General features: G+C 46.5%; 1 protein-coding gene across 1 annotated transcript in view; it reads right to left on the bottom strand.

The window, feature by feature from the left end:
• The window catches only part of LOC124612425, a 570,719-nt gene that overhangs the window by 28,050 nt on the left and 518,410 nt on the right, over positions 1–24,259 (bottom strand). The window contains exon 4 of the mRNA XM_047140631.1: positions 7,200–7,376. Coding sequence (XP_046996587.1) covers positions 7,200–7,376 — 177 coding nt within the window. The remainder of the gene's footprint in view (positions 1–7,199; positions 7,377–24,259) is intronic.

Genomic DNA, 24,259 nt, shown 5'->3' with positions numbered 1-24,259 from the left:
AGTTCTCTGTTTAAAAACGTTGTTCTTTGTAAGTCGGGAAAGCAACTAAACAATAACTGTATATATTTCACACGAGGATGAAAACCACTTTCCGTTTATTGCAGACAACGCTTCAGTATTCAAATAAATAATATTAATGGCGTTAATGCGCACACATGACAAACAGTGAGTTTCATACACAGCTTTCAATTTTTTATGAAACAATCTCTGCTGCTGTAGGTACGCCACGTTAGATTTGTACCTACCCTTATTTGTCCTAAAAGAACAAAACTCCTTCCGTCGGCTGCGCGTTACTGAACATTGTAAAGACCCTCACGTCTCGAGAACTAATTAATTGTTTTCTAAAGGATCGCCACTTGTAACTGCCAATAAAGTTTATATCCGTATAATGGTGGTGATAGAAGTATTTTTGTTTATTTAACGTCTCGTTGCTACTGTACCCCTTAGTGAGGAGTTCAGTTGGACGACAGATGGCGGACTCTATTGAAGCCTTATTGAAGTGATTTCGGGTGGTCTGGGGAAATCATAGATCTGAATAAAGTTTGGGTGAAGCGTGAGGGAGGAAGGGGGGGGGGGGGAGGACGCTGTTCCAACCAATAGTTCTCACAACGATAACTTGGACGCCTTTAACCTGCAATACCCATTTGCAAAGTGGTGAATATCGTGCATTACTACATGCTTTTGGCCACTTTGAAAGTTCATTCCTTTACACACCCAACTTCCAAGAGAACGCGGATCGATGTACTCAGCGAAAAAGGAAACCCTTATCGACCCCGAACCATGGTCGTACCCAGAAGGGGCAGCTGCCTCCTCCAGAAAAAAAGAAAATCTTACTAACTGAATTCGCATCACGCCTGCCACCGGAGCATTTGAGGAATGATCAGCTAGATCTTGGTTTCTCGTTTCATATCTTGCCTTCTACAATTTCCGTCTTTTCCTGTTACAATTCAACACAGCACGAAGATTTTTACTAATACTTTATTCGTATTAGAGAGCGATGAGAACAAAAGAGAACGCTACTACCCTCAACTGTGACGTTAGCACAGTGCAATTCGGCTACCTGACGAGTACGGGTAAATTCTGTGATGGTACCACGAGAAGAGGCTAGTGAACTCTATATACAACGTGGGTGCCCCAAAAATGTCTCGTTAATGGGCAGCGGGTTCATCCGTTGATAATGTGGGGTCTCTTAGTTATACGGATCAATGCGATTTAATCCGTAACTCAGTGCGTCAGAGTGTATCTTTCACCAGTCTACATGCTCAAGAAAACTATCATTTTCGGAACAACGTCTTTTCATAACCGCAACCCATCGCAGTTTGTCGTCACCTAGCCGTTAGTGAAACACGTATTTATTGACATTTACGAACGACGTCAGAATGGTTATACAATGTTTTCAATCTGAAGTTTAAGAAACATTTTGTGTAGCTTGCACATTCCTTTTTCGTAATAACGAGCTTTTTTATATTTCTTTACAAATACGTTTGTCCAGTTTTAACATGACCACTGCCCACCCCATTGACGGCTTCTTCCTGTTAAACGCTAGGTGTTAGTGAAGAAATTTGTACAAATAAAGCAACTTGTAATTGATTGCTTCACGTGTACATTGTTCAACTTGCAGATTTTAAAATACTACTCGTAGCTGAGCTTAGATGCAAGGGATAACAGCCAGCGAGACTGAAATATACTGCTGCCGACGTAAATAACGAGAGTTGCTTCAGTTTAATTGGGCCAGATCAGTCACCAGTCACCATTTTATACTTTCTGCAACCAACATTCTTAGCGACCTGCTTTGCTTTACTTGAGTCTTGTGCCTTTCTGCATCTTTTGATTCCAACAGTCTATCATACTAGTTAGTTCTACAATACGAGTACAAGTAGATCCGGGTCCCATCCATTGAGATGACAGCACCGAGTTTATCAACGCATTTATATTTCTCATTCTATGCACAAAGCTTCCTTTCCTGTAACGCCAGTATCCAAACTTCAAAGGTATAGTATTTCAGACACATTCAGCTACTATTCTGCAAGGAGCATCCGACATTCCATACAGTTTTAGAACTTTCTGTTCGGTTCTAGGTTAACGTTGAACTTCAGCTGTCTGATACTGTACAGCACATTTTTCTGCGTGAATCTCAGTTAATTCGTAGCTTTTCCTTCGTATTACTCGTCATTTTAAAATTTTTGTGGATTACGGTTATATTGTTTTCCTATCCTCGTTGTCCTTCTTTCCAATAAATGCCTCACACAGTAGGCAACACATTCCGCTTCGTAATACTACATCCCTTTTTCCTGCGAAACACAATTGTACTGATGCCCTTTGTCTTGACATTCGTTCCTCTCCTCCATTTTAGTTTCCTTATTTTCAAAATATTCTCTTTTGACAAACTTTAGAAATGATGAAACTTCCTGGCAGATTAAAAAAATTTAGAAATGATGTACGTAACTCGTGGTTTCTCCTTTTGGGTAAAGACTTGAAGTGTGTTACGCAATAAGTTCACAAGTCTCGTTTCTTACTTGTCAGTATTATTTAGCTATCTATTACGTACTTTTTTCAGTCTATCGAATACCCTCTTCCTTCACCTCGTCACGTAAAAAGCTTTTTCCATGCACTAAACCCAACTGGCTGTGTTAACTCGTTTTTATCTATAAACGAGTAAAATATGTAACAGCTGACTAGTTTGGTACAAAAGTCTAACAATTATTTAAGTTGCTTTGGTTTTCGAGGTGACTTCTCACGTGAGGAGTCTCGACAGTATTATCTGCTCGAGGCCATGCGCTAGCAGACTCCATTAGCCCGATAACGGGAGAAGAAAGTGGAAAGAAAAGTCGCCACCGAATGCGATACGACCATATCAGGGGCCTGTGACGGGGAAATCCCATTCTGTTGAGTGTTTTCCAAGACAATGGTCTACGGGAGAACATTCGTTTGCCACTTTTGAGGAGGAAGGTAGAAAGCGATAAAGCCACTTTCGTCCATGATTAAATGTAAAAAAGACAAACAATAAAGCTGACGGGTTATTATTTTTATAAACTTAACGATATTTACAACTGTCACGTCACTAACATGTTTAAAAAATCTTATAGCACAGGAATCTTTATTTCATGTAAATCGGTGCGACGGAGTACCGTTACCGTAGAAAGAAACAAAATATACAAAAAGTAAGTGACGCTTGCTTGTCAGTCTCTTGAAAGGCAAAACTGGATCTTAATGACTCCCCATTTCCCCGAGTCTCGAAACTTTGAGACAACTTTTTGCGCGTAGCGGCTTTGTTCTGATCGATCGGTTTGATCCGATTCGGTGGAAAAGCAAGCAAATGAATCTTGTAAACGTACGCTAATATGAAAATGTGATGTTAAAGATTTTTTTCCTCCAGAGTATATTTGTTTTTCCGGAGAATGTCGTAGTTCGTAGAACTAAAGTATAAAACCTGGCACCTATCTTAACGCTGTATTTATTACAGAGATTATTCCATTCCATGGTCGACTGACTGGTACAGCAACCGGTTTTCATAATTATATAAAGAGGTAGCCTCGGTTGCAAAGTTATGTTTTATGTTTTTATTTCGCAACCTAGACTGTCTCTTTACTGCATTTATTTTTATTTGCTGTGACTGACTGCTGCGTTAATTCTAAATGGACATTTGTAAGGGTCTAATGCAGGTTGACAAAAGATTTCAATGTGACACGTTCCTTTATGAATTCGGCGTTTCAGATTGTAATGTTCTACGCTTCTCGCGAGCGAAGCGTTTGGCATGGAAAACAATGCTAATTTTTTGCAGGAATTTATTTTATTCTTAGTTATGTACAGGGTATTTTAATTTTATGTGACTAGTTGAAACTGGTTCTTATTAATGAGCAACACACACGGGGAAAAATTCATAGCACCAATATTTCCCTGGTTCTCCTCTGTTTCTCATAAATTCCAAATAAGAAAAACGAGAGAGCGCTCAGAGGTAAGTTGGAGCTTTGAATCTTTGCTCGTCCGGGCTCTTGCTTGTCCGGGCTTTACGATCTGAAGACACTATGGAGTGTACTAAAGAAGAGAGGTTATCCTATACACGTCATAAAGCTGCTGAAATATATGTACACAGGTACTAAAATAATAATTAAAGCAGGTGAAAAAATTCCACGTATAGTACCTGTGAACCAAGGTGCCAGGCAAAGATGCAGTTTATCACGAACATTATTTAATACATACGTTGACGACATCATAAGAAGATGGAAACAAGAAATAGAAGCAGTGTTAGAGATATCGCAGCATGGAAGCACAAAAACTGCCTTCTTGCAGACGATCAGCTTACTGTATTTAACGATGAAAATAAATTACAATATGCTACGCCTAAGTTGCACCTGCTGAGCAAAGAATAGACTATGGAAATGTCAAATAATAAAACAATGGTAGCGGCATTTAAAGGAGTTGAGCTAATCAGATCAGAAACTATTATCAATAACAGAATAACTGAACAAGACAGCAGTTTTAATTATTTAGGAAAACAAATAAGTTAGAATGAAATGAATACCCCTAGCTGCATACAGGCGTTGATGTAAGTCAACGGGGACAGTTGAAAATGTGTGCCCCGACCGGGATCTCCTGCTTACATGGCAGACGCTCTGTCCATCTGAGCCACCGAGGACACAGAAGATAGCGAGACCCACATTCGCAACTTACTGTCCCGCACTATATTCATAGTGCCCCTGCCCATTATACTCATTACTCGTGGCTTTACCGCCGATCCCCGCCGTAAGAGTTCGGGCGATGTTTGTGCATCTGCACAGGAGAAGATGGTCAAATGGCCGGTGAGCCTTAACTATATATTTATGTTCGAAAAAACAGATACCATCTTCATATATATATATATATATATATATATATATATATATATATATATATATATATATATAACCAAATAAGTTGCTAGCATCACAGAGATATAGACAACAAGCTCCATCAGTTTCGATATCACTGAATTATGTACACGGTGTTCCAGGAGGAATGGTCAGTATTCAAGGATATGACAGAAACGATCATTCGAAGCAAAGGTCTAGTGATCGTGGGTTCTGCATCTTCAGGTCTATCAGCGTGTCTTCATCTTCGCTACTGAGAAACAAATCTCTTCCGCTTTTAAGGTGTGCATTTTAGACCGCACGCTTACTAGACAATTTTTTTTTTGTTTGTTTTCGTCCATACTAACTGTTCCCACAATATGGAAAGCAAAGAGCTTGCAGTAGAAGAGATTTGTTTCTCAGTATCGAAGATGAGGAAGTGCTCACAGCTCTTATGGTATGCGTTTTAGAGGTCGTGTTTACCAGACCTTTTTGCTTCGAATGATCGTTCCTGTGATATCCCTGAATAATGGTCATTTCTGCTGCGACGCACTGTACACAGCGCTACCATTAATAAAACGGACAAATAGCAGTGTATGTTTCCTGACTGGAAATGGAAGGAAAAAAGGTCTTACGAACATGTTGTGCGGAAATGCATCGTTGCCACGGTAGATGGCGCTGACGAATGACAATTCCTTTGACCACGTGTGATGTGTTCCTCGTGTGTTGCAGGCTGTGTGATTGACACAGCGTACTGTAAGCGGCAGAATGGTCCGGTAGTCATGTCGGGAACAAACCGAGACTGTGTTTGTGTACGGCCAAGCAGATGGAAACGGTCGAGAGGCATCACGGCTATACCTAAACAAGTACCCTCGCAGACGAAAACCACATCACACAACATTTCAAGCCCTTTTTGTGCGTTTGTGTGATCAGGGGTCCTTTCAGACAGACGAACATGCGGAGAGGCAGCGGTATGTGGGTGCACCAGATTTGGAGCTTGTACTAGAGTTCATCTCAATGTCCTGTAGAACCCCGACTTCCAAATTTGATGTACGCATGGACCGCTGCCTCCCTGCACGTCCACCAGTCTGAGCGGACCCATGATCACACAAACGCCCAAAAACGGCTCGAAATGTTGTGTGGTTGGTATCTATGAGGGTACTTATTTCGCTATAGTTATGCTGCTTCTCGACTGTTTCCACCTGCTTCGTCGTACAGAAACAGTATTCAACTCTAGAATGAATTTTCACTCTACAGCGGAGTGTGCGCTGATATGAAACTTCCTAGCGGATTAAAACTGTGTGCCGGGCTGAGACTCGAACTCGGGACCTTGGAAGGTAGGAGATGAGATAGTGGCGGAATTAGAGCTGTGAGGACGGGGCGTGAGTCGTGCTTGGGTAGAGCACTTGCCCGCGGAAGGCATAGGTCCCGAGTTCGAGTCTCGGTCCGGCACACAGTTTTAATCCGCCTGCTGCTTACAGTACACTGCGCCAATCACACAGCCTGTAACACTCAAGGAACACACCGCACGTGGTCAGGGGAACTGTTATTCCTCCGCACCATCTACCGTGGTAACGATCCATTTGCGGACACATGTTCGGAGGACCTTTCCTCCTCCATTCCCAGTCAGGTATCCGTCCCTGCAATTTGCCAGTTTTATTAATGTTCACCCTGTATGTGGCACTATTAATAGATCCTTAAAGAACGGTGTTAGGATGGAAGCAAAAGTAAAGTTTTGTAAAATTATGGCTGTGACATCTCTATAGTGAAACTACGGTTTTGACAAACAGGGATAAGTGCAAAATACAAATAGCTGAAATGAGTGTAAACAGTCTTCACGGGTTTGCCGCCGGATGATATTGTGCAAATTCCACAATATTGCCTCGGAGCAACTGTCCAATATTTTCAGGTGGTTGACCCTTGCTGGTGGCTAGGAACAACTGATGACTGACGGCAATACTGTGGAATTTGCACAATATCATCCGGCGGCAAACCCGTGAAGACTTGTTGCAACATATCCACTGGGAAAGCTTGCAGAGTCACAGCTGAAATGAGATTTCTAGAAACAGTGATAGGCTGCACATAATAAGCCCGGATTAGGAATGGGCAAATTAGAGAAGAACTGAATGCTGAAGGGATGAACGACACGAAACACGTGGAAAGACCACGTGAGCAGAACGCCAGGAGAAAGGCTGATGGAGCAACTGTGAAGGTACAGTCCGAAAGGAAGAAGGGACACTGGTTGGTCCAAAATGAAATGGGCTCAACAATAACCTTTGAAGACGGAACAAACTGTTAGCCAAATCCCTGAAAGTGAAGATGATGATGGGATCCACCCCATTACTGGGTTGGCGCAGACTGAACTAGGCTGACCTTGTCGAGGAGGCAGAAGCAGCGCGAGGTGTCCTCGAGTCGCTCCCGCGTGTCCTCGAGTCGTTCGCTGAAGCCGAGCAGGTGGGTCTTGAGCGAGCGCGCCAGCTCCCGCAGGCCGCCACCGCGGGCCTCTCCGGAGCACTCCTCCAGCAGGTCCGAGCCCTTGTCCAGGTGGCGCTGCAACAACAAGGACAGCCACTTCAGCACCGCTGCAGGTTGTCTCTGTATACACACTCAATAAAAGCTTTCTGGTCCAAATACATGAAGTGGAAGGCCGAGTATGGGATCAAAAATTGCCTTGTCGCAAGGGCAACATATCCAACAGCTGGAAAATATACTGTGAAGCGCAGTAATAAGACATATTTTGTATTGACCTTCGTGTTCAACCAAAAAGTCTCTCGTTTTCGGAGGCGCAATTCATGTAAAATGGGGCAAAAAATGGTTAATGGATCGCAGTTGAGGCCAATTGGATCAAATATAGAGTGTGTTTCAAAATCTTGCCATCAAACGTTTAGGGCTGACGGATCACTTCATGGGGAACAACTTTTGTTGGAGACAAAATTTTGGCTTACGCTCCCTGGCGACGGTGGGCATCGTTTAAGACTGGTTATGCCCCTTAGAGGCGACACGGTGTGGGCACTCTGCAGCGTTCCTATGTAATGCGTGTTGCCTATCATCCAGTCATCTGCCCCTTGCGAAACAGGGGGAGCGCGCGGAAACGGAATTTAGCGGCAGTCAGTAGCGAGCCAGTGGGTGTGTTGGACCTTCCATCGAGCTACAGACCCCCTTGAAGATGTCTCCGGCAGACGAGGACGAAACGTTGGGAATTAACACAGAAATCATCAACCGACCACGGCATAACAGCCCGGATAATTATAATGGATATTACGGAAAAACAAATTTTTTGTCGAAAACGGACATATCGTGACTGGTTACCTTCTATCCTCGCCATTTCGCTGTAGAAACAACGGCGGTCCTTTGACCACTGTGTCTGAAATGCTGTTACTGAGTATTACGATCAAAAATATGTTCAAATGTGTGTGAAATCTTATGGGACTTAACTGCTAAGATCATCAGTTCCTAAGCTTACACACTACTTAACCTCAATTATCCTAAGGACAAACACACACATACCCCTTCCCGAGGGAGGACTCGAACCTCCGCCGGGATCAGCCGCACAGTCCATGACTACAGCGCCCTAGACCGCTCGGCTAATCCCCCACGGCAGTATTACGATCCCTGTAATTTAGTGGTGTCCGAATTTATGAACTAGTAGTCTGTCTCGATCCCTCTTTAATGTCGCATATGCGACCGTATCTCTCCGGTTCCGCGGGCGGCCGCCCGCCGCCACGGGCCAGAAGATGAGCGGCCGGCGGAAGGCGGCGGCGGCGGCGGCGGCGGCGGTGGTCGCTGTTTGCTGACACAGCGTGGCGCCGATGCGCGCCCGTATCGACCCCCGCTGTTTGGCAGTTCCAGATTTAAAAGTCCATCGCCAGCGCCTAACGGCGTCAGCGACGTTCCCGCTGTTTACGCGGCCCGCTGCGTGGCAGATGCCATAAAAATACGCCGGCACGATCGGAAACAAAACAGCGGCTCGCGGAGGTCGTTCACTCACGCACTGGCAAGGCGCCAACTCCAGGGGTGCTCTGCAGTTCCGCGCGGTGTCGTCCGGCTTTGAACACGTCACGTGGGATGAGCTAGAAAAGGAGTTTATAAACGCATTCTGCACGGCCGCAGAGGACAGTGAAAGCGGAATAACACACCGGGATAATGATGACTCATACGTGATTTGTTGGCACGACACTGTCAGAGAAATCCACCATCGATTCATCGCCTAGTGTTGTCTACAAAGTTCTCAGGAATCTCGTCATTGACGGCACGAACCCGTACATATACACTGATATTGTGGTACTGGAATTTTCAAATTAAAACATATTCGTTACGCTGCCTAGCGTTTCTACACGCATCTTTGTATGGCGGTCGTCAGGGAGCGAAAGTTATCTACCAGTTGGAAGATGTAAAAAACTGGCTGAATCTGCCTTTTGCACATCTCCACACGGCCGGAGTGGCCGCGCGGTTCTAGGCGCTACAGTCTGGAACCGCGCGGCCGCTACGGTCGCAGGTTTGAATCCTGCCTCGGGCATGGGTGTGTCTGATGTCCTTAGGTTAGTTAGGTTTAAGTAGTTCTAAGTTCTAGGGGACTGATGACCTCAGCAGTTACGTCCCTTAGTATTCACAGCCATTTGAACCATTTTAGAGACACATCTCCACAGACAAAAAGTGTTCCGGCGTAACGTCATGCGTTACAGCGGAGAGGGCTGTGAGACGACGTCATACAACAGTATGCTCACAGACCCCTCTCTAGGACGACACCGAGACAGGAGCGGCATCTAGGCCAAGACAACATAAACGCCGCCCCGCCTGGCCGCAGCTTGAGTCGAAGTCTAGCCGATCTACGAGCGCTCCAGCAGTGACTTAGGAATGTTTTGTTTCACTGTATTGGAATTGTATATGCTGAAGAGACTGCTTATTTGTCTGTTCCCATTTGCTTGCGACACCATTGTAATTTGTCAAAGTTAAGTACTGTCGTTTATCTTACTGTAATAAAAATGTATTAATACGATTTGCTTGAATTGTTGTTTATCGAACCGAGAAAGCAGGTCTCCTAGGCACCATATACGAGGGTTGCCCAGAAAGTAAGTTTCGATCGATCTCGAAATGGAGACCACAGTGAAAACCAGAAACGTTTTATTTGCAACAGTTAGGTACACCTTCCACCTATTTCTCTACATAGACGCTGCTCCAACTTCGTGTTTTGTCGTAGTGTCGTATCAACTTTCCAATATCCTCGTCATAGAAACCAGCTGGTTGTGCTTTTGGACAGTTATCTGCACTGGTCTGCAGCTCGTTATCTGTGGAAAAATTTTGTCTTCATAGCCAGCGGTACTTTCGAGCAGAGATGAGACTCAGCGGGAGCTAATTATGGACTGAATTGTGTGTAATCAAACACTTCAGATCGGAAATTCTGCAGGAGCGTCTTCATTGCCCCTGCAGCGTGCGGTCGAGAATTGGCATGAAAAATGAACTGCTCGACAGTTGTGTTATGTGGGCTGCATGACACGGACGAAATCTCTAACCAGGCCCTCATACCTGACGGTTGACGCTATTCCCTACACATCTTTACGTGCTTACCGTTCACTCAAAACTGAAAAGAGCGACGCGACACGAAAGACGGGCATACTAGAGACACTGCCCAAAGCTTTACCGGGTTTTCCCAGTGGTTTCCATTTCGCGACCAAACGGAACTTACTTTCTGGACAACCCTCGTATTAGACGAGTGGGCAGAACGCAACAAAAAGGGGGGAACATTAAGGTAATGGTTCACTTTTTTCCAAAGCCATAAGCTTGAGGAACTTGCACTCGTGAACTATGATCGACAACTAGGCCCAGGAGGACGTTGCGTTTTATGATGAATAGTGATGGAGTCCAAGGAGTCGCGACGGTAAAGAGCCGTGACGCTAAAATGAAACCCTCAAGGAGAAATACTGGCTCTGGAGGAACTCAGAGTTGTAGTGGCTGTTATTCAGTTTTGACGCTGGAGGTCCCGAACAAGGACAGTATTTCTCCATTTACTTCTTTCGCCATCTCCTCAGAGATGTGATTTACATACCAGTTCGTGAGTCGTAATATTCGTATCTTCGTACAGTACTGTGAATAGTATCATAGATCGATACCACCGCATTGGCGTCCCACAGTTGGCAGTGGCAATGCAAGTTTCTGTCAGTCCCCGAGAGCGGTCGTACGGGATCCGCAGACCCAATGGCGCGCGCCCGCTGAGCCACGCCTCGAGTGGCTCCGTACCACGAGCGTCCTCTGCCACAGAGATATAGGAGGGCCGGCGGCAGTCACACAGCCCATTCACAATGAGCTGCAGACCAGTCACAATGGGGTCGCCACCGAGGCACAGCACAACCGCAGCACTGTCACTATCGTTGGTGCATTAGTTAAGAGCGCCTCTCCCTGCAAAGCTCTTGTTACTATTACATTAGCTGGACTCTATTTCTTGCTGCATTATTTGGAATATGTCTTCGTATGCTTTAAGTAAGCTACCAGTTAAGTAAAGCTTATGTTTACCGTGTTTACTTGTTCGCTAATCATTTCTGCTCTTGAAACTTCCTGGCAGATTAAAACTGTGTGCCGGACCGAAAGTCGAACTCGGGACCTTTGCCTTTCGCGGGCAAGTGCTCTACCAACTGAGCTACACAAGTACGACTCACGCCCCGTCCTCACAGTTTCAATTCCGCCAGTATCTCGTCTCCTACCTTCCAAACTTCACAAAAGCTCTCCTGCGGGCCTTGCAGAACTAGCTCTCCTGGAAGAAAGGAATATTGTGAAGACGAGGTACTGGCGGAATTGAAGCTGTGAGGGCGGGGCGTGAGTCGTGCTTGTGTAGCTCAGTTGGTAGAGCACTTGCCTGCGAAAGGCAAAGGTCCCGAGTTCGAGTCTCCGTCCGGCACACAGTTTTAATCTTCCACGAAGTTTCATATCAGCGCACACTCCTCTGTAGAGTGAAAATTTCATTCTATTTCTGCTCCTTCCCCTTTAACTTTCCTACGACGACAACTGCTGCATCAGTCTGTAGCCCACCTCATCTTATCACTGTGTACAAAGCAGTACACAACACTGTAAATAGCCTGTTTCTTTTCAAATCCAGGTCCAGTCCTATGACGATGGACGAATATAAATATTACAAAAAGCAAATTACAACTAGAAGGTAAAGGTCGTCATAAATGGACAGTAGTGTTCGTAGTAGAGGTAAATCTAATGGTGGTAATGGGAAGTGGAATAATAGTAACTTTAGTAAGGGATAATCTAAACAACAAGAAGTAGTAACAGTAGTCATTTGTGGAACTATAATGATTGTCATCATGTGCAGGTGTGGTAGTAAAATCTGGAGCGTTCGAAAGCGGACAAGCTGAAACTGGAAGCAGTATAAAAATCGTGTTGGAGGAGGACGTTAAAAATTAAATGGATTGACGAAGTGCGGAATGGTGTATTAGAAAGAAGAAGCGGGCAATGAAGTGTATGCATAATTTTTACCCCCAGTAAGGACACATTAGTGAGACGTCACATAAGGCTTTTGGGAATAATGCACTGATCAAATGAGACTGGAGAATTAAGAAATACGAACTGCTGTTCATGATGATGTGGTGTACTATAGTTAACAAAGCTAGAGGCTATAGTGAATCAATAAGCAGACAGATAAAAGTAGATAAACAGTAACGTCTTTCGTACAGTAGAATCGATCTTAACTGTTTTAAATTTTCGAAGTGGCCGAGCGGCTCTAGGCGCTACAGTCTGGAACCGCGCGACCGTTAGGGTCGCAAGTTCGAATCCTGCCTCGGGCATGGCTGTGTGTGATGTCCTTAGGTTAGTTAGGTTTAAGTAGTTCTAAGTTCCAGGGGACTGATGACCTCAGAAGTTAAGTCCCATAGTGCTCAGAGCCATTTGAACCAGTTCTAAGTTCTAGGGGACTGATGACCTCAGCAGTTGAGTCCCATAGTGCTCAGAGCCATTTGAACCATTTTCTTGAGTCCCATAGTGCTCAGGGCCACTTGAATTTTGTTTTAAATTTTGGAAGTAGCTTGCGCCAGAATGAAATCTAGGAGTTTTTCGATACCCCGTTCGACGAATTGCATCGCGTCCTGGCGGTATCTGGATAATGACAGCCAATGCTGTTGTTCGTGGCTCGGGAGAGCGCAGTGGGCTTATGAGCGGCAGCCACGGCTATCTGTAGCGTCAGGCAGAGGGACCGGAGCGAATGACGCACGGTACCCCGCTCGCGTCACAGCTGACGGAATACCGTGGCAACGTACCGGCGTGTTGTGCCCACCATGTTATCTCCGGCCGACTGACTGACCTTCCGCTGCAGACACGCCGTCTCGATTGCTTAATCTGTCCTGCGCTGGCGGTCAAGGTACAGTTCGGCAGGTTGATTACGGAACTCATAGAATTCTGCTCTATCCCTGTTTTGACTAGGATGAGGTGCGTATCCCGTGCAAATTTTAATGGGTGGAACTTAGAAAATACTAATCTCTATATATAAAGGGAAATGTTCTGACTGACTCATGGACTCCCAGCCCAAACTGTTAAGGATACAAAGTTGAAATTTAGAGAGACTGTTACTGTTATGCTGCACGCATCGTTTAAGAATGGATTTTTTCCAAATTCCACCCCTAAGGATGTGAAAAATGGTATGAAAAGTTTTTTGAAAATATGTTGCTGTTACGGCAATATTGAAGCTAGAATTAGGAAAATTGGTATTTGATTTCTCGGCGAGAAATAAAAGAAATTCGTGTTGAATGTTTCTCTAAATAAATCAATTGAAGAACTACTAAAGCATTTTTAAAGTTACATCTATGAAAATTGGTATTTGACTTCTCGGCTACAAATTAAAAAAAAAACGGGTTTTTATGTTTTGCCAAATTCAACCCTAAGAAGGTGAAATAGGTGATGAAATATTTTATTATGAAAGCATTTCTAAAGTCAAATCTACAAATGTTTCAGTTTGGCTTCACGCTTCGAAATAAAAAGATATATGTTTCAGTAATTTCGGAAGTTCGCTGAGGCTTTTTGCGGATGCTGCTTATCGAGAGGTTGTCACAATGGAAAATTGTACTGAAATGCAGGAGGACCTGCAACGAATTGACGCATGGTGCAGGGAATGGCAATTGAATCTCAATGTACACAAGTGTAATGTGCTGCGAATACACAGAAAGAAAGATTCTTTATCATTTAGCTACAATATAGCAGGTCAGCAACTGGAAGCAGTTAATTCCATAAATTATCTGGGAGTAGGCATTAGGAGTGATTTAAAATGGAGCCGGCCGCTGTGGCCAAGTGGTTCTAGGCGCTTCAGTCTGGAACCGCGCGACCGCTGCGGTCGCAGGTTCGAATCCTGCCTCGGGCACGGATGTGTGTGATGTCCTTAGGTTAGTTAGGTTTAAGTAGTTCTACGTTCTAGGGGACTGATGACCTCAGATGTTAAGTCCGATAGTGCTCAGAGCTATTTGAACCATTTAAAATGGAATGACCATATAAAATTAATCGTCGGTAAAGCAGATGCCAGACTGAGATTCATTGGAAGAATCCTAAGGAAATGCAGTCCGAAAACAAAGGAAGTAGGTTAAAGTACACTTGCTCGCCCACTGCTTGAATACTGCTCATCGGTGTGGGATCCGTACCAGATAGGGTTGATAGAAGAGACGGAGAAGATCCAATGGAGAGCAGCGCGCTTCGTTGCAGGAACATTTAGTAATCGCGAAAGCGTTACAGATATGATAGATAAACTCCAATGGAAGACTCTGCAAGAGAGACGCTCAGTAGCTCGGTACGGGCTTTTGTTGAAGCTTCGAGAACATACCTTCATCGAGGAGTCAAGCAGTATATTGTTCCCTCCTACGTATATCTCGCGAAGAGACCATGAGGATAAAAATAGAGAGATTAGAGCCCACACAGAGTCATACCGACAATCTTTCTTTCCACGAACAATACGAGACTGGAATAGAAGGGAGAACCCACAGTGGTACTCAAGGTACCCTCCGCCACACACCGTCAGGTGGCTTGCGGAGTATGGATGTAGATGTAGATGTAAATTCAAACATCCACGTTCTGCACTATTTTCGCACAGGGGCAAAAAAACTACAGTGGTTTTGCAGGATGCGTTACACGTTAGTATAGCGACCGAGCTTTCGACGTTGTGCTGTCGACAATGCGGGGCGGAGTTCGCCAGCGCCATCATGTGAGCCGTGAGGCGTGGGGCGGTGACAGCGCGTGGAGGCGGCGGCGGCCCGTGACGTCAGCGGGTACCCACCCTGCGCCGGAATGCGGCGCAGCTCCCGCCTCCGCGTTTTTCGCAGGCCCTAGGTCTGTAGGTACCTCCTGGTCCTCGCCGGCTGCGTTTTAATGTTGCTCGCACTCCGGAGGAAAGACGAATTCCCTGAAGCACATTAACGTAATCATCGTTCATCGACCTCTTTTACCTGCCACTTACAGGTTGGAGGGCGCTGAGTGAATGAGGGTGGGGGTTAGGGCGTTCAGTTCACAACTGAATCACTCTTACGCCGTAACAAGGCATTCTTGACGTAAACAAATAACTATCAAAGGAATCTGGGAGTGGGAAGTGCTACCAAATATTTGTGACGCAAAGTCGAACCTTTCGACCCAGTTATGTGTCCATGGGCACCTTTGCACAACTTTGTAATACACTACTGGCCATTAAAATTGTTACACCAAGAATAAATGCAGGTGATAAACGGGTATTCATTGGACAAATATATTATACTAGAACTGACATGTGACTACATTTTCACACAGTTTGGGTGCATAGATCCTGAGAAATCAGTACCCAGAACAACCACCCCTGGCCGTAATAACGATCTTGATACGCCTGGGCATTGAATCAAACAGAGCTTGGATGGCGTGTATAGGTACAGCTGCCCATGCAGCTTCAGTACGATACCACAGTTCATCAAGAGTAGTGACTGGCGTATTGTGACGAGCCAGTTGCTCGGCCACCATTGACCAGACGTTTTCAGTTGGTGAGGGATCTGGCCAGGACAGCAGTCGAACATTTTCTGTATCCAGAAAGGCCCGTACAGGACCTGCAACATGCGGTCGTGCATTATCCTCCTGATATGTAGGGTTTCGCAGGGATCGAATGAAGGGTAGAGCCACGGGTCGTAACACATCTGAAACGTTACGTCCACTGTTCAAAGTGCTGTCAATGCGAACAAGAGGTGACCGAGACGTGTAACCAATGGCACCCCATACCATCACGCCGGGTGATACGCCAATATGGCGATGACGAATACACGCTTCCAATGTGCATTCACCGCCATGTCGCCAAACACGGATGCGACCATCATGATGCTGTAAACAGAACCTGGATTCATCCGAAAAAATGACGTTTTGCCATTCGTGCATCCAGGTTCGTCGTTGAGTACACCATCGCAGGGGCTCCTGTCTGTGATGCAGAGTCAAGGGTAGCCGCAGCCATGGTCTCCGAGCTGATAGTCCATGCTGCTGCAAACGTCGTCGAACTGTTCGTGCAGGTGGTTGCTGTCTTGCAAACGTCCCCTTCTGTTGACTCAGGGATCGAGACGAGGCTGTACGATCCGTTACAGCCATGAGGATAAGATGCCTGTCATCTCGACTGGTAGTGATACGAGGCCATTGGGATCCAGCACGGCGTTCCGAATTACCCTCCTGAACCCACCGATTCCATATTCTGCCAACAGTCATTGGATCTCGACCAACGCGAGCAGCAATGTCGCGATACGATAAACCGCAATCGCGATAGGCTACAATCCGACCTTTATCAAAGTCGGAAACGTGAAGATACGCATTTCTCCTTCTTACACGAGGCACCACAACAACGTTTCACCAGGCAACGCCGGTCAACTGCTGTTTGTGTATGAGAAATCGGTTGGAAACTTTCCTCATGTCAGCACGTTGTAGGTGTCGCCACCGGCGCCAACGTTGTGTGAATGCTCCGAAAAGCTAATGATCTGCATATCACAGCATCTTCTTCCTGTCGGTTAAATTTTGCGTCTGTTGCACGTAATCTTCGTGGTGTAGCAATTTTAATGGCCAGTAGTGTAGTAAACCGAAGATAAGTAGAATAAAGTTGGCTAGGATGGGATTTAAGTGGTGCCTATCTTTCTAAAATTCATCATATATTACACCACCGGTGTGAATGGCTCGAATGAAACCAAACACGAAGAACATGTAGGACGGAATGCTGGCTCTAATTCATCTAAAACGCACAATGATATGGCACACGCAGGTCTTGCAGCCCTCTCCCTTCAAGAGGCTGGAAAGGTCAGTGTTGTGTTAAGCTCAATCAGTTAACAGCCACCAAACGAAGTGGAAACCTGAACGAACGTGCTAGTACACCTCGCTGACATCAAAAGGCTCAATATCAGTCTGGGAGAGAGTTCAAACGGGACGGAATGAACGGCCTCCTATAAATGTCGTTACCTTCAGTTTCGTGTGGGGCATGCATGTTCAGTAGTGATACACGTGTGGAATCAGCGGGCAGCAGACGGTGCTGCAGAGCACCAAGCGGATGCAGGACCATGCAGCGTGACCAAAGCACAGATCCTGGCTGCACGTTTGTAACTGCACTCATAGTTCTACATCTACATCTGCATGGATACTCTGAAAATCACATTTAAGTGCCTGGAGAGGGTTCATCGAACCACCTTCACAATTCTCTATTATTCCAATCTCGTCCGCCCCTAGTAGCTGAGCGGTCAGCGCGACGGAATGTCCTACCTAACGGCCCGGGTTCGATTCCCGGCTGGGTCGAAGATTTTCTCCTCTCAGGGACTGGGTGTTGTGTTGTCCGTATCATCATCATTTCATCCCCATTTTTATTTATTTATTTATTGTTCCGTGGGACCAAATTAAGGAGAAGTCTCCATGGTCATGGAACGAGTCAATACATGAAATTAAAACACGCCTAGGAACTTGAACTGTTCCGTCTCGCTTATAATATGCCTATTCTGTCTGATCAAAATATCGGTTCTTGTTGAATTGTGAGTTAGAAACTGTAAAAACTGAGTCTTACTGTGATTTAGCATCAAATTATTTTCCACAAGCCACGAACTTATTTCATGAACTACATTATTTGTTACTGTTTCAATATTACACACAAGATCCTTCACTATCAAGCTGGTGTCATCAGCAAACAGAAATATTTTTGAATCACCTGTTATACTAGAAGGCATATCATTTATATAAATAAGAAACAGCAGTGGCCCCAGCAGCCACCCTTGGGGAACGCCCCACTCAACAGTGTCCCATTGGCACGCAAGTCGCCGAAGTGGCGTCAACTCGAAAGACTGGCATCAGGCGAACGGTCTACCCGACGGCAGGTCCTAGCCACACGGCATAATAATAATTGCAATCTTGTATAGCGCGCGGAAAGAACGAACACCTATATCTTTCCGTACCAGCTCTGATTTCCCTTATTTTACCGTGGTGATCGTTTCTCCCTATGTCGGTGTCAACAAAATATTTTCGCATTAGTTCAAATGGCTCTGAGCACTATGGGACTTAACTTCTAAGGTCATCAGTCCCCTAGAACTTAGAACTACTTAAACCTAACTAACCTAAGGACATCACACACATCCATGCCCGAGGCAGGATTCGAACCTGCGACCGTAGCGGTCTCGCGGTTCCAGACTGTAGCGCCTAGAACCGCTCGGCCACCGCGGCCGGCTTCGCATTAGTGCACAGTGTTCGTCTGACTCTGAATATTGCAACGGATGTCGACCAGTCTGCGTCGACAGTTCGACGTATGCTGCTGCTTGATTGACAGGTGGTACGCATGTCACTTAGTCGGTGTCCGCTGTCTAAAAACCGCAAACGTCTCAGACTCCTAGTTCAGATGGACAAGGATGGGAAAGGAACTCTTTCATGTTCGCATCGAATGAACCATGCTCCGAATGGAATGGAACGATTCGGACCTAGCCACATGAAACCGACGTGGGGATGACCAGAAGAGGATTTGGATGTACTTGATGCTAAGAATACGACACGGAAATGCAATACTACACGAGAGCCGTAGAATATATCACGCCGAAACATAATAATTATTTTCAGAGTGCAATTTTTATTCTACTGCACTATATGCGCTGTTTCGAAACTTGCTGGCAGATTAAAACCCTGTGTCTAATCGGGTCATGAACCCAGAATCTTGCGCCTCGCAGGCAATGCTCTTACCGAGTGAGCTATGCAGGTATGACTGACAACCCGGCCGGCCGTGGTGGCCGAGCGGTTCTAGGCGTTTCAGTCCGGAACCGCGCAATCGCTACGGTCGCAGGTTCGAATCCTGCCTCGGGCATGGATGTGTGTGATGTCCTAAGGTTTAAGTAGTTCTAAGTTCTAGGGGACTGATGACTTCAGATGTTAAGTCCCATAGTGCTCAGAGCCCTCTGAACCATTTGAACTGACAACCCGGCCTCCCGGCTACACTTCTGGCAAGCTTCTGGGGCTGAATCCGCGCTCGGCACACAGTTTTAGTTTTTTTATTTTATTTAGTGATTTATTTGTCCTCGCAATGATAGGTGCATTAGATCCTCTCTTACGTGTAGCCATACAGTCTTCATATGTAACATTACATTCATTACTAGAGACACGTTGTAAGAGATGTTATATCTAATAGGCATCACAACGCTTGGCAATAATCATGAGATAAATATTGTAAACGATTACACCTACAGCAGATACAAAAACGTAGGGTACTTTCGTTTGTGAAAAGTAGATTAATAAAGATAACTTACAGGCAGATAGATATAATTGTGAGCACGGCAGTAGAGGGAGAGAGAGAGAGAGAGAGAGAGATGATGGCAGCCACAGGGAAAGAGAAACGTTGAGAATTATAAAGAGATGTGGAAAGAAAGTAACGTGACTGACTGAGAAACCAAGAGAAAATAATAGAAAAGAAAAATTGCTGGGAGAAGATGTCAGCATTTGCTTTACATATTTTCGAAAGCACTCTGGAAAAACGACGATAAATTTCAAAATTTTACTTACGAAAAGAGTACAGATCGCACAAATCACATTTCTTGTGACTAATTTCAGTCCAAAGGCGAATGATCTTCAGACCGTGCACCAAAGTTGATGTGTGGAGACGGATCCACGGAGCAGCTGACAGCAGCTGGAGACTCTGCAGTTCCTGCTCTATAGATCTGTCTACAGGGTCTGAAGGTGGTCCGCCTTTGGACTTAAACCGGTCACCAATAAAAGTGATTTCTACGGTGGCGGTTGTTGGGATGTTTAAGGGGGACTAAACAGCGAAGGTCATCAGTCCCCCAGTGATTTCTGCGATCTACACTATTTTTAAAGGTACATTTGCTTTACGGTCTGGCAGAGAAAAACAACCACATTGCCCGGCATTAATATTTTAGGGAAATCTTGTAACGGTGACGAATGGAAGTTTTCAGTTTTCTCTTAAGTGGGAACAAGAAGGCTTGTAAATAAGTGAGACCTTGTGCTGCGATTATGATGAGATGAGAGGTACTTCCACTGTGATGCGATGGATGGACGGATGGAGAGGGTTTTAAGGGCGCACGACGGCAAGGTCTTCAGCGTCCGCTCAGTAACAATTGAGACGGGTGTCAAGAAAAGACTCAGAACAATAAGATAAAACAGAAGGTAGGACACAGGAAACAAGCTTGGAAAAATATGTGCCTACCCACACCGAAGCGTGGGACGAAGCATGTCGTCAGCAGTAAGACATGGGCAACACAGGAAGAAAATGGTAAAGGGAGCTAAATATAGCAGATGGAAATGGCCGGCTGACCGCAAGGAAAAAAGGGGGGAGCCAGCCACTCTGCAATACACTAAAACTTCCAGCCTAAAAGTTTAGGCCAGAGTCCACAGACACATCACAAAACTTAAAAATCCTAGACACATACGTCTCATCATTAGCTAAAACACAGAGCAGATCCCCATCAACTTGTCCTTCTGCCCTTGCATCACGGTATAAAATGCAGTCAGTTAAAATGTGCCGGACAGAGATGTGCACACCACAAGCATCACAAAACGGGGGATCCTCTCGCCGTAATAGAAAGCTACATGTGAGAGGACAGTGGCCAATCCGAAGACGCGTGAGGGTCTCTTGTTCCCGCCGGCAGGAGGGAGTTGCTGACTTCACCAACCGTAGATTATTGGCCGTCACCGCCAGCCATTCTTCCTCCCACAACTCCATGTGATGCGAAGTAGTAGGGCTGGTAGACACTGAGGAGCGGATGAAGCAGACACAGCGTATGGTAGTCGCGTGACAAGTCTGACCGAAATTACCTTCACTTTGCTTCTGGAGCATTGACGTAGCGAAATACACTCCTGGAAATGGAAAAAAGAACACATTGACACCGGTGTGTCAGACCCACCATACTTGCTCCGGACACTGCGAGAGGGCTGTACAAGCAATGATCACACGCACGGCACAGCGGACACACCAGGAACCGCGGTGTTGGCTGTCGAATGGCGCTAGCTGCGCAGCATTTGTGCACCGCCGCCGTCAGTGTCAGCCAGTTTGCCGTGGCATACGGAGCTCCATCGCAGTCTTTAACACTGGTAGCATGCCGCGACAGCGTGGACGTGAACCGTATGTGCAGTTGACGGACTTTGAGCGAGGGCGTATAGTGGGCATGCGGGAGGCCGGGTGGACGTACCGCCGAATTGCTCAACACGTGGGGCGTGAGGTCTCCACAGTACATCGATGTTGTCGCCAGTGGTCGGCGGAAGGTGCACGTGCCCGTCGACCTGGGACCGGACCGCAGCGACGCACGGATGCACGCCAAGACCGTAGGATCCTACGCAGTGCCGTAGGGGACCGCACTGCCACTTCCCAGCAAATTAGGGACACTGTTGCTCCTGGGGTATCGGCGAGGATCATTCGCAACCGTCTCCATGAAGCTGGGCTACGGTCCCGCACACCGTTAGCCCGTCTTCCGCTCACGCCCCAACATCGTGCAGCCCGCCTCCAGTGGTGTCGCGACAGGCGTGAATGGAGGGACGAATGGAGACGTGTCGTCTTCAGCGATGAGAGTCGCTTCTGCCTTGGTGCCAATGATGGTCGTATGCGTGTTTGGCGCCGTGCAGGTGAACGCCACAATCAGGACTGCATACGACCGAGGCACACAGGGCCAACACCCGGCATCATGGTGTGGGGAGCGATCTCCTACACTGGCCGTACACCACTGGTGATCGTCGAGGGGACACTGAATAGTGCACGGTACATCCAAACCGTCATCGAACCCATCGTTCTACCATTCCTAGACCGGCAAGGGAACTTGCTGTTCCAACAGGACAATGCACGTCCGCATGTATCCCGTGCCACCCAACGTGCTCTAGAAAGTGTAAGTCAACTACCCTGGCCAGCAAGATCTCCGGATTTGTCCCCCATTGAGCATGTTTGGGACTGGATGAAGCGTCGTCTCACGCGGTCTGCACGTCCAGCACGAACGCTGGTCCAACTGAGGCGCCAGGTGGAAATGGCATGGCAAGCCGTTCCACAGGACTACATCCAGCATCTCTACGATCGTCTCCATGGGAGAATAGCAGCCTGCACTGCTGCGAAAGGTGGATATACACTGTACTAGTGCCGACATTGTGCATGCTCTGTTGCCCGTGTCTATGTGCCTGTGGTTCTGTCAGTGTGATCATGTGATGTATCTGACCCCAGGAATGTGTCAATAAAGTTTCCCCTTCCTGGGACAATAAATTCACGGTGTTCTTATTTCAATTTCCAGGAGTGTATTACTTCAGATAAACGAGGAATGAACTGGGTGGACAAGCGTCACCACATACAAAGTCACTGAGCAGTAGATCTTAATGGGAACGGTGAGATCAATAGAAACAGTGGAACAAGGTAATGACCAGAATATGTGCCGCAGATTACTGAGGACAGACGTGTACAGATGCAGCTTTTTGTACAGGAGAGGTAGACACAACGGTCTACAACAAGGAAGTGCTGAACTGCAGTCTCGGCAGGTCCCTGGGCGAGCAGCTCGCAACGCCGGACTGATCTGCAGCAGCTGTGGCCCGCGGCCCGCCTCCGTGGCGCCGTGCCGCTTCCGGTTGCAGGAACCAGCCGACGTAATCCCCACAGCTAACGACCCGCGATTGTCTTCTATTTATACTGTGGCGGCGAGTACACACGCCACGCCCCAACACTTTCCGCACAGTACGCGCTCCCACAGTGCGCAACCAAGAAAGAGAGAGAGAGATAGAGGTGGGGGCAGGGATGGAGACAGCGAGAGCGGAGGAGGGAGAGATTGAGATTGAGAGATAGAGAGAGAGAGAGAGAGAGAAAGAGAGAATGGGGTACGGGCGAGAGCGAGAGGGGAGGAGGGAGGGAGGGAGAGATTGAGTGAGTGAGAGAGAGAATGGGGTAGGGGGGGGGGGAGAGCGAGAGGGGAGAAGGGAGGGAGAGACAGAGAGAAAGAGAGAGATTGAGAGAGAGAGACAGAGAAGGAAAGAGAGAGAAGGGGACGGGGATGGAGACAGTGAGAGGGAAGGACGGAGGGAGAGATTGAGAGAGAGAGAGAGAGAGAGAGAGAGACAGGGGGAGGGGGAAGGAAGCGGAGGGGGGGGGGGGGGGTGCGAGAAGGCATTAAAAATTGAATCAGCTTACTTTACTTTTTCGTGTCTGGAAACTACAATTTGTTTGCCCAGTATTGGGCAATGTCCAATGCCATAGATCGGCGAGGGTGCATCTGTGGGGGCAGGCAGGGCATTGTAGAAGATGTTCCATTCCTGTCGAGTGCCGCAGTCGCATTTGTCGTCATTTTCGTCCAACAAACCCCATTTGATCATATTAGATTTCGCAGGAGCCACCCCAGTTCTGATGCGGTTAAGCATTCTCCAGGTTTTCCAATCACCAGAAACGCCGCTTGGTGGGTCCTCTCTTAGTGGATAGTAGATTGGGGGCTCATCTAAGGCGCAACTTAGGAAACGGCGTCTGGATTTGAGTCTGCTGGGGCCACACTCTAGGCCAAATATTGAGTGACGGGTATCCAAGGTTTGTTTTAGGTTCTCGGTATGTTCATGGGCTTTCCTACGTGAGTCAGGGTTTGTGAAACCTGCGGCCCTATGAAGATTTTCTATGGGGGTTGGTTTCATGCAGCCTGTCACTATCCTGCGTGTTTCATTCAAGCTAATATCTACCTTTTTTGCGTGGGTGGATCTGCGCCATACCGGGCAGGCATATTCGGCAGTTGAGAAGCACAAAGCTTGGGCTGAAGTTCTGACCACGGTAGGTTTGGCACCCCATTTTCTATTGGACAGCTTTCTTACGAGGGAATTTCGTGCTTCTACTTTTTTGCGTGTTTTTTCGCAATTATATTTGTATGTCAACAAGCTTCGGTAGATCGCTGCCTTGTCAGTTATTGTTGGGTGTTAAAGACTTATTCGCAGAAGCAGAAGCTGAAGCTGTCTTCAGTTAAAGAACGTGCAAGTATTTGTGTGGAGTGTAGCCGGGAATG

This window comes from Schistocerca americana, chromosome 4 (assembly GCF_021461395.2).
Source record: "Schistocerca americana isolate TAMUIC-IGC-003095 chromosome 4, iqSchAmer2.1, whole genome shotgun sequence".
Classification (NCBI taxonomy): domain Eukaryota; kingdom Metazoa; phylum Arthropoda; class Insecta; order Orthoptera; family Acrididae; genus Schistocerca; species Schistocerca americana.
This window is presented reverse-complemented; position numbering and strand designations above follow the sequence as displayed.